Raw genomic sequence first — 11,182 nt, forward strand, 5'->3', positions numbered from 1 at the left:
CGCCCACTACACCACTGACTACAACTACAAAAAGCATCGGTTTGTTTTCTCATCAGGAAATGCAGACCGGCTCAAACAAACTATTTTTAAATCATCATCCTCACGATCATTTAATGTGTCATATGTTTGCCGAATTGACATGAAAGCACTAATACATGTAGTGTAATCAACTTGAGTTTACAACTACAAAAATAATCGATTTGTTTTTATATCACATCCGACGGGAGGAAATTCAGCAGCTCTCACTACCGATTTTTAATCCTAATTTAATCATCATCTTCACCACGATCATTTGTGTTTATGTTCGCCGAATTGACATGAAAGCACTGACAAATATGAATATACTGTAGTCAACTTCATTAAAACGTTATTAACGTGCCTAAACTCAGTAATTCACCATTTCTACGCATGACAACACACTTTGTCCGTGTTTGGCTCTCTCGCCGCACAGTGAAGCGTTCCCGCATTGACGTCACTTCCGGCTTCCCCCAAAACTTCAAAATGAGTCGAAGGAATTTCCCCGCGATGTTCGAAATGATTGATATTTATCGGAACGGTATCGCACCTTCTTTTTTAAACTAACGGTTCGAGATGACTAGTAGTCCAATATTTCCTTGCACAACAGTTGTTGGGATGCTGTCACAGGCTCTTTAAGTGTTTCCTTATATGTTTGAAACTCTCTGTTTAGGTTTTGGCCGCCTCCGATTATGATGCTGTTCTGTGTATCGGTAAACTCTTAAACAGTGGAAAAGATTGTAAAAGCTATATCTGACCACACTGTTTGAGAAATAACACCTGAGTAGTAACCAGTGAATACTTTTCCTACAAATCATATGACGGGTGTATAAGATGCAAGGATTTTTTAAAGATAAAACTGCACAAAAGGATATCAAATGTAAGTCTAATCACAGAAAATGCATCTACCTCCAACTAGAGTTTTCAAACATTAGCTAACATTTGCCACCATCACCTTGTGGACATACCAGATCAAGTAAAGTTATAGCAGCCAAACCCTAGATGAGTATTGAATAGAGAGAGAGTGTGTTTTATTGCTTTGAGTTCAAACTTCATAAAAGTGAGGATACCTTCTTGAATTGTGGGAAATAAAGCCCTATGCAGAGTATGTGGTTACGAGATCATTTCATTATCTCCCTGTATTCATAATCTAAATACGTTTGGGTGTTTTTAACATGTGCGGAGTAACAGAAGAATTATCACTTGCCTATTAAAGATTAGCACTCCCCGGGCCACTGCCTTGTTTACCTCTAGTTACAAGCTCTGTAATCTGTGATGAAACATGAGTCATTAGGGGTGACCGGTGTCAGGGAAAGATGATCAGGACAGTAGCCCCGGATGACTCGAATACTTTCCACCATCATGTTAGGGTTCTCTCTCCCCTTTTTAGAGCTGTAGTAGGTGCAAGTATTTGGGTAGGAAGCAGAAGAGGAAGAGGAGTTACAGAAAACAAAGATCTGAGCAGAAAGGAATATAACTTAATTACTTCTGATAGCTATGTCGGACAAAAAGACCGGCCAAATAAATCTATCCACCAACAAGAAGATGAAGAAGCTGCGCACCATTAGCGTTGTGTGCAGCCTGACAGGAAGCTTGCAGCAGTGGGTGACGGAGAACGAGAACAAGCAGGCCGGAGAATGTGTCTCAAAGAAACCTCATCCCGTCATCCAGCCAACAGAAGCTTTGCCACAGCATGAAACTACTTCTGGAGAACTCAAAAGACTACTCACAAGGATGCCAAATATTCATCCAAAACTGAGGAGGTGAACACCACAGCTGAGGCGCTATCTCGCATCAAGGTGAAGCCAGTGGTGAAAACAGTGACCAGCGGGATTCAGGAGAAACATTACATTACATTTACTCTCAAATCTTAAAGGTCAGATGAAATGGTATTTACATCCCTCATGCTATTTTTCCTTAAGAAACTGAATATTGACATGAGAAGGTCAAGTGTCAATTTAAAGTGTAAACCACATGGCTTGATTGGTAGGATGGGAAGAAAGGCAGGACCGTGGAAATATTTGTGTTGACTTTATCACTTTACCATGTGTGCACCATAAGGTCACAGATTAGACTGAAAGTATTCCAGGAAGTAGCCGTTTTCTCAAAAAATCAAATAAAGATTTAAATTAATATATATTAGTTTTTTCGTATCAAACTGCAGTTTATTTGGAAAGGCAGGCAACATGGTCTTGAGAATGGGAACTCATGGAGAGATTCTTGAAGGAACTATTTTTTGGGATTTGTACAGTCATCATTCTGGTTTGTACTCTACCCTGAATGCATCTCATGTTCAAGTCATTTGAAAACATGTCAATTAGGTCAACATTATAACTTTATAAAGCAGGGAACAGGACAAGATGTTAGTATCCAAACTGTGGTTTCTGTTTCAAGTGTGAGCAGTATTGACCAATCACTTTTGAGAACTCTTTGGTTGTATGGAGAGCAAATGCGCATTTGCGGAAATGGAATCTCGGAACCCATTGGCTATTGCGCATTACAGGAATTCTTGTCCCTGATTATCCATCGTAACACTGGGATCCAAAAGCCGAAGAGTTCCCATATTGTATTCGTATTGACCTTTAAGACCTTTTTTTCCTCCTATTGGCTATTTCAACTCCCTTTGCCTTTTGTTGGTCCAAAATATACTGTGTTGTGTTTAATATACTCTGACATCCGACACAGGTACAAGAAGGAAGATCCAACAAGGAAGATCCAACAAGATCAACTCCCTCTCCAAGAAATATAGTGCTGTGGGAAACCTCAAGAGCCGCTGGCAGAACTGGGCTTCAGAGCAAACCATTAACCAGAAACTGAACCCCTTCAGTGAATATTTTGATCATGATTACTCCATGTCCCTCCGCCTCCAAGGAGGGTACCAAAACTGCAGAGAGAGCCAAACGTGCCGAGCATCACATCCACGGTGAAATATCTGATATGTGTTATGTGATCAGGACTATGGCTGATCCGGATCCAGACGGAAAGACCCGTGTCACGTTTGGACAGCTGTTTGACAGATATGTTCGGATCTCTGATAAGGTGGTGGCGATATGAGAGCCAGGAAGCACGGGAAGGTGGCGTGTGAAGGGGAGAGGCTGTGGCAAGGCCAGGATGAGAGAGTTATAATTTATCTGATGGTGTGTGGTCAACACCTGGGTCAAAATATAGTCGTGGAAATCCTCTTACAGTTACTCGTATAATAACATCAGTCCTTATTAAGCAGGGCTGAGAGGAGGATTTATAAGACAATTTGACCTAGGTCTATTCAGTGGATGCTGGCAAAACAGTATCAAAGGAATGATTGAGACCTCAGAGCTTGGCGGATGAGTCAGATAATCAAGAATATCTTTCTGATATCTTTAAAGACTTTTTTGTTGAGTTACTGCTGTCATGGATATGTTTGAGATATATGCAATTTTTTATGTTCTACCTGTTGGCTGCTTAAGTTTCCATTGATTTTCATTTGGGTCTCCATTGCACTTTCTTTATTGCTTATGTTGAAGAGATACTTGATATGCATCTGGATTAATGTACCAAATATCCAGCAGCTTTGCAGTACAGTGCAGGACAGTAATCCAAACACGGATTGGGTTTCATTGCCTTAATACCTGCAGCTCAGCAGCCATTAAACTGTACCGGGCACAATGCAGTGAAACAGAGGAGACCACAGCACTTTTAAACATCCTGCCCTATTAGACTGAGTCTGTAATGACTAATGTAAAGGGTGACTGTGACTGTCTGGGGAAAACAGGAACACTTTCTCATCTGGTTATTAAGGTTGGTATAATATAAGAATTAACATACAGAACATTTATATTTTTATATATTTATAACTGCTCATATGAATTTTAAATATTTAACCACATCTTGTCAGAGCATCACATTGTACATTTTGTCAGATTTCACATTATTTTAAATACTTTATTATATATATATTTCTAAGTGCATTTACAGTATTCTGCAATAATACATTAATTGAATGTCTCTGGATCATTGAATGGTGAATCATAGCTTGAAAGGTTATGAGGTTTCTCAAGATCATTCGTGAGTGAAGACAGGTAGGTGGATAACAAAATAGAATTCCATTAGGTGGTGTTGTCACACATGTTATCTTGAGTAACTCAGAACATTTCCTATAAGATAACAGACAACATTTATCGGAATTGACGACGCCTTTGTTCACGTTAGGGGACAGATTACATCTCGTTTTCTGCAGGAATGGGACACCTGTGGGGTTGCAGTATGAGCTTTTTTTTATTGACAAAAGTTGTGCAATTTAGGAAAAATAAGTAAACAAATTAAACATCTTCATATTATTAGTTTCACATGTTAGTTTATAAGGCTGGGAAAAAGGAGGACGTAAATAGTCCTCTAGCCAAAAGTGTATGCAATTTAAAATCATTTCTTTTAGGGTTTTCATATAGAATATATCTATTGTTATGCCCTATATATAAAAATAACATAATATTGTTATGCCATATGTTATTGTGCATGCAACATCCATTGAAAGAGCCACCTTTAACATGGGCGATGTTGATTTTCCTTTTTTATTCATGATCCAAAACAAAACAAGAGCATACTTGGCACATATCATATTTAAACCTAGATTATGAAGGATTTTGTAACCTGACGAAGCGCCAACAAAAATACCCACCCACCTCCCTCCCTGTCTGATACATCATAACTCGGCAAGGACCAATAAACTGTTCAGGCTTTGTTTCTGAATGCAGTTGCACTATAAATGATCGTATCCACTCCAAATTTAGACATTAGGAGAGTGTAGCTGCACACATGCTGAGGCTTCATTTGCTGTAATGCACACTTGAACGGCAAGTATCATTTTTTGAATTCCACTCATCACTAACCAAATGTATTATGTAAGTAAAGAAGAATGACTGAACATATGTATTTATATTTCTGTATTTTCGGCTACAGGTATTTTTTGATAATAGAAGAAACAACAAATCAGACAGGTGAGACTCCGTCTATAGTCAATAATAATTATTAACAACGAGATGCAGGGTAAATAACTCTTCTCTTTCTTTTCAGAATGCTTTTTCTTGCTATCTTCGCTGTAATTGCAGCCTCTGCTATAGCTGACCGTAAGTTTCCATGAATGCATTATCCTTTATGAATCAAATTTATAAGGATAATTCATGTTCATAATATGTTTGTCTGTCTCCTTGTCGCAGCTGAGACTCAGAGCTATTCCTACTCCCCTCCTGCGGGGTCAGGGAGTGGCTCTCCGTTCAGTATAATTGGGGAGGGAAGAATCACAGCTGTACGAGTGTGGGAGTCGTCCAACATACGAGGGTAAATGTTATAGATCATTATTTTGATATTATTAAATTAAGAGTAATGTAACACTGGTCAAAAGTCACACTTTTACCAAGTGCCATATTGAAGTAATCATCACATTGATGCATCAATAACTTAAAAACGATCAATGTATATAATTCTGAAATGGAACATACTGCATAATGAGTATTTTTACCTGTGCTACTTTAAGTATGTTTTGACGACGATGCTTTTTTTTCTACTTTTACCTGAGTATGACTTTGATTGCAGGACTTTCAACTGAGCATTGTTACATTTCATTCATCAGCATCCAGTTCCGCTACGGCTTCACCTGGTCTTCCGTTGTGGGTCACAGGTCCGGCCAGCTACAGGAGATGGAGTTGTCTGACAATGAAGCCATCATTCAGATTTCTGGGAAGGCCAGTCACTACGTGCAGTCAGTGGTGATCGTAACTAGCAAGGGCCGCCATCTTGAAGCAGGCCAGCCCTCAGGCACTTCCTTCAACATGTATCCCAGCCACAAGGGTGCCGAGCTGATCTTCATCAGTGGCACTAACCATGGAGCAATGACCTCCATCGCAGCACACTGGGGTCGAGTTGATACATCTGCTACTGACACTGAGCACTGAGAAGTAGAGCTTGCCTGAGGCGATTCTATTTAACCAACAACTTGTTCAAACCTATGTGGGAAAATTATGGTTTATTTCCGAATGTAATTCATCTGTTCTGCGGTGCAACATTTTAACATTTCAAATCTGCACATTTGCACTTTTGCTTGTGACTGTATGGGTTGAGGCTTGATGAAATGTAACTTTGATTTAAATGCTATGCCGATTTATTTTCGGCATAGCATTTGTTCACATCATGCTCTTGTCATTGTTGGAAAAATGTATTAGTTAATAATAAAAAAAGATCTCTCTACTTGAAAGCTGCTGACATATTGTGTTTTTCAATACTCATAATACTTATTTAGGATAAATGCAGTTAAAGTGGCTTCAGATCAGGAAACACACAACTTATCTCTGAACGTTTTTAACAGGAATTGTCTATACCGCTTGAAGGAACAGTGGGACATTTTAAAACATGCATTCATCCAATTTCTTCATCCAGAGGGTTAAATTTGAAGATTGATACTACAACTCTCTGCCCATGCATGTAGAGCTGGGTTGATCTGATGATTAGCTTAGCATAAAGGCAGAGGGAACGAGATAGCATGCAAACACATGATTATAAGTCATGCTTTAGATATTTCTTAGCTGGGTGCAGTGACTCCCTTGAGATTCTGCTCAACAAGACTTTTTGAAATGGCCAAGATAAACATATTTGCTATAGTTATAAAATAGTTGCATGACTTCAAATATAACTTGATGATGGCATGCTATCTCTTCATCAATCAAGACTTCAGTTCCAACACTGCCACCCTTCAAAATATAAAACGTCTTAAAGACGATTGATCATCATTATTATTCTTATAAAATTTGACAGAATTACACTGTGACATAATGGTATATTATAAGAATATGCCATTTGGATGGTCACTGTGCTCACTGTCTGCAATAAAAAAGGTATAAATATATATATTTATTTTTCTCTTTAAAAAACTATTTTCAGACACACACACACACACACACACACACACACACACACACACAACACACACACAAACACACACACATACTTTCTATGTAAATCAATCAAAGTCAGAAAACCCCTCAGACAGGCTGAGCAGAGCTTTAAAAAAACAAAACAGAAACCAGGAAGAACATAGATGTATTACCGACTAACACACCTGCCGGTAGGCTTAAGTGCACAAGAAATGTGGCAACACAATAGACTCCTGCATACCTTCATTATCTGTTTATCAGATCAAATACATGCAATCACAACTATAACAGTTGTGTTTTCCCTGCAACACCTGTGATGCAAGTCTTAGGGAATATTTTATCGATTGCTAACCTGCAAACGCTTCTTCCTCATACTCACTCACACTCTCACTTCAATGTAATTGCATTATGACCTAAATGCATTTAGTTTGTTTTTGGTAAAGCCCATATATGTGCTGACCTTCAGTGTGAGCAACATCGCACATAGACAGATAACACACACAATAATAAAATCAACTGACAGGAAGCTGCATGTTTAATTAAAGTTTGTTTCCTTTTCTTCTAAAGAAGATTTACAACCTCTACTGCAGCTGTCAGTTTGATGACCTGGTATTTATTGTATGCACATTAAGATGTAGTCATTGTAAAAAAGAAGCAACATTTTGTGTTGTTTGCAGCCCCCTTGCTGTTCATCAACAAATCTTAATATGCATTCGGGAACTTCCAGATAATGGCAGACAGGTCTTATGACGTTACACTATGCCCTGTAGATAAATACTTGAAGCAAGATAAAAACCCTTTGATAAGCAAGCTGTAGAGTTTATGGGAGGTGATTTAATGTTTCCTTCAACATAGCCAGCATAGCTGTTTCCTATTTCCCCCACCTGTTCCCAGTCTTTGTGCTAAGCTATGCTAATCAGTTGTTGACTCACACTGCACAAACACAGTTGCATAGGTCTTCTATTACAGCTCTTATTTTCCAAGATGTTGAACTAGAACATTAAGTGGTAGTTTTCTTACACTGTCTGGCTAGAATATGATCCAGATCTGGTGATATTCTGGTTTCTATATTTCGGCTGGTTTCCCAAATAACCTGCTTAAATTAACCTACTAGTATCAAAACGGCGTTCATGTCCATGCTATTTGCTTGCCTTTTGCTCACATAGAGACATTTTGTGTGCTTTATTGTGAGGATTTTCCATTAGTGTGTCTTTGTGTGAGGGATACAGAAAGATGTGCTTCCAAACTGTTCTGCCTTCAAAACTGATGAAGCTTGCTTTCCCTCAAATCCCAGAAAGCGCTGCGCCTCCACTTCCCAGGATGCTTTGAGGCGCGGCGGCGGCAGCAGCTGTGTGTGCTCCGGCTTGCCCGCAGCAAAGTGAATATAACACGCCAAACAAGGTACAATGCGAGAGCGTTCACTTTTACATTTCTCTGTGGAGTAGCAGCGCTATGGCTGTCGAAGGTAAGACTGCTTCACCTTGTCCTTTCTACGACACCACTTCCGTTTTCTGTTCGTTTGAAACAGACAAACAGGTGTAGTTACCGTGATAATTAGCAGCTGTTTTACGGTGTAACACGGCTCAACACAGACACCGTAGGTTCACCTGTGCTGTGCACGCCTGTGTTTAGGTTATGTTGCAGCCGCATTACGAACATTGTCTTCTCCTTTTATTACACTGTACAATTGAAATGATAAACCGCTGGTATTCACTCTAATGGTGCACCATAAAACCTAGTGTTAACGCGCAGCCTCTTTCTTTTATATTGTTGAGTGTGTGTGCGCGCTGGTCGTAAGTGTTGGAGACAAACACCAATGGTTAACATGTCTGTGACCGAGGAGCGTGCACTTCTTTTGCCTAATCATCTCTGGCCGCGCCGTGCACACTGTTCTCTGGAAGATACTGAAGCCCCTGGAGCGTCTTTATGATCATTTGTCTTATAGATAATAATCGTGCGCTCAGCTTGTTCCACCACAAGACCAGTCCGGTTGAGGCTGCTCCTCTGGCAGCAGGTGGTGTGCCCGTGATGGTCAGTAACTCGCTCCAGACAGTATAGGTGGGAAAAGTGACTCGGGATGCTCGGTCAATCTCCTCACCTTATCGGGGGCATTTTGTGGATCAAGAATCCAATGAGAGGTATGTTGGAAGGGGTGTCAAATGCATGGAGGGGGACTTTAACTCTCAAAAGGTTTTCCAGTCCAGTGTGTTTGCCCATGCAGGTATGATTGGTATGACACTGTGGCACTCCTGCATACCTACCCTAAAGCTGGTTATTCATCTCTGACTGCCATGACAGGACTTTTTAATACACATTTCACACATTGTTGGATGCTGTTTGACCTGAACCTGGTCCTGAGATGTAGAATAGTGAGCTGTCATGTTTGCCAGGAGATATTTATGTTCTGGAGATTAAAGCAGAAAGCAGAACAATATGGTTGCATCACTTGTGTTTTCCCCCTTTGAGGACCCAAAAATAGACTTGTGAAAGTGCTTAACTCCGGTTTGCTGATTTTTATTCCAGGGTCCCTCCCTCATCATGATCAATATTTTACCTGAGAACCACCTGAAAGCCTCACAAGCTCCCCTGGAGGTCTAATGTTTTTAGCTTGTTTGTAGTCTTGACTTACAGGTGTAGAAGAGATTGCCACCTGTTTCAAAGCTGGAAGTGGTCTATAATGAAATAATACAGCGAGCACAACAGCAGCAGCTATAAAACTGCCATCCTTCAGCAGCATTTCCCTTTGTATAGTTTCATTAATGCGTCTCTTGAGAATCTTCTTTCAAAGCAGTAAAGAGGAAGGCTGGTGCTGAGGCTGCTTGCAGATGCACATTTTGTTCCAGAGCTGAATAGACATGTCTTCGTTCCTTTCTCGTCTTTATACCGAGGCTAACACCGTTGAATAGACACAGTGGCTTAGTATTTTAACAATATTTGTTTTGGACATAATAACTGTTAATGAACACTTGATTGTCGACAACCACATATGGTACGGCTGTTTTCGTCTTTTCTCACTATTTTTTATAAATTCACAGCCATTGCTGTAACATAGGCCTGCATCGAATGATTATCTTGATTAACCATTCATTTGACGGGTATTTTTCTCTATTAATTGCTTGGTCAGAAAATTGTTAAAAATGTCTTCCCCACTTTTTTTTGTCAAAAGACCAAGCATTTTGACTATTATGATGGAGAAAAGCAGGAAACTTCTTATTTGAGAAGCTGAAATCGCTGTGTTCCGACATTTTTCGATAAAAAAAAACTAACCTTAAAGAGCAACTTCCAGGTTAAAGACACTTTTGAATAAATGTGTAGGAAAATTATGAATACACTAGAATTTTCAAAAAAAGTATACAGAAATATACACTACAGTGACATCTGGCGTCGTTTTTGTAAGAAATGTTCACTTGAGCTGTGGTGTGAGGAGAACCAGTGGAGAACTGGGCAGCTATCTTGGTGAGTGACCGGCGTTAGCTACAGAATGTTAGCTAACGTCGCATCACAACATTGTGAAGTTAGCTATCATATATCAGGCTATAACTAAAGTAGCATTGATAATATAGTAACGTTACTGGCAGGACTGTTGATACTGATCCATAACAGAAACGAAACTAACGCGCAAGCATCAGCCGTATCTCGCGTTACCTAATGCAACTCCACACTACGGTGCTGTGTACCGGAGGGGAGACGCGAGATACGGCTGATACTTGAGGATCTGGCGGAGAAAGGTTGTGGAGCCTCCGTTGATATGCCGTTGTAAATGGCTTGATGGAAAGCAGGTGTGTAGTCGGGGAGGGTGCACAGCTGATTGCAGCAGGTGAGTGGAGGTTGAGCCGGGATCCAGGAGTGACAGCCACCACGCACACACAAACAACACAGACAGGGGGAAACAAACAAACACAAAGGAGACGGCTGGAGCAGTACAGCCACCACAGCGTTACCTAATGCAACTCTACACTATGTCTTACGGTGCCGTGTACCGGAGGGGAGAGAGAGAGCAGCGAAGGGGGGGGGAGAGAGATGTAATACGTTTTCCTGATAAAGCTGTGGAGAGTATGTGCTGCAGGGAGGTGGATGCACAACGCACCCAGGAACGAACGCTAGCTCCGGTCCTTTTTACTGTGGACTCGATGTCCTGACAGGCTGGTATTTGTGCAACCTGCACAAACACAATACTGCACCATGATTACAAATGGTGAAATACAATGTAAAACTACAGAAAAATAACAGCTCCTTAAAACACAACCGCTCAACTCAACGCAACT

The 11,182-nt window shown here is 40.3% G+C and overlaps 2 protein-coding genes and 1 pseudogene across 4 annotated transcripts in view; all 3 read left to right on the forward strand.

Annotated features, from left to right (window-relative positions):
- Nucleotides 1-1,512: 1,512 nt before the first annotated feature.
- LOC104958678 (actin-binding Rho-activating protein-like) lies at nucleotides 1,513-3,215 on the forward strand (annotated as a pseudogene).
- Nucleotides 3,216-4,956: 1,741 nt separating this feature from the next.
- LOC104958676 (zymogen granule membrane protein 16-like) lies at nucleotides 4,957-6,244 on the forward strand. The gene is made up of 4 exons (XM_010786441.1): nucleotides 4,957-4,988; nucleotides 5,065-5,117; nucleotides 5,208-5,328; nucleotides 5,621-6,244. The coding sequence occupies exons 2-4, from the start codon at nucleotides 5,066-5,068 to the stop codon at nucleotides 5,940-5,942; spliced, it is 495 nt and encodes a 164-aa protein (XP_010784743.1). The 5' UTR covers nucleotides 4,957-4,988; nucleotide 5,065; the 3' UTR covers nucleotides 5,943-6,244.
- A 1,988-nt stretch (nucleotides 6,245-8,232) lies between these two features.
- samd12 (sterile alpha motif domain containing 12) overlaps nucleotides 8,233-11,182 on the forward strand; it is a 90,642-nt gene continuing 87,692 nt past the window's right edge. Inside the window, exon 1 of one of the 3 annotated variants that reach the window (XM_010786445.1) lies at nucleotides 8,233-8,382. In XM_010786445.1, the coding sequence (XP_010784747.1) occupies nucleotides 8,370-8,382 (13 nt within the window). In that variant the 5' untranslated portion in view covers nucleotides 8,233-8,369. Of the gene's footprint in view, nucleotides 8,383-8,972; nucleotides 9,056-11,182 lie in introns of those variants that run through there. The other 2 variants (XM_010786442.1, XM_010786443.1) reach the window with 2 other exon arrangements.

Source organism: Notothenia coriiceps, unplaced genomic scaffold, assembly GCF_000735185.1.
Source record: "Notothenia coriiceps isolate Sejong01 unplaced genomic scaffold, NC01 NC01_scaffold00029186, whole genome shotgun sequence".
Lineage (NCBI taxonomy): Eukaryota > Metazoa > Chordata > Actinopteri > Perciformes > Nototheniidae > Notothenia > Notothenia coriiceps.

Excerpts from the sequence above, each read along its gene's own strand:
- LOC104958676 (XM_010786441.1), top strand. The coding sequence starts at position 5,066 with ATGCTTTTTCTTGCTATCTTCGCTGTAATTGCAGCCTCTGCTATAGCT. Across the intron at positions 5,118-5,207 it reads AGCCTCTGCTATAGCTGACC|CTGAGACTCAGAGCTATTCC; the intron begins GTAAGTTTCCAT and ends TCCTTGTCGCAG. Across the intron at positions 5,329-5,620 it reads GAGTCGTCCAACATACGAGG|CATCCAGTTCCGCTACGGCT; the intron begins GTAAATGTTATA and ends TTCATTCATCAG.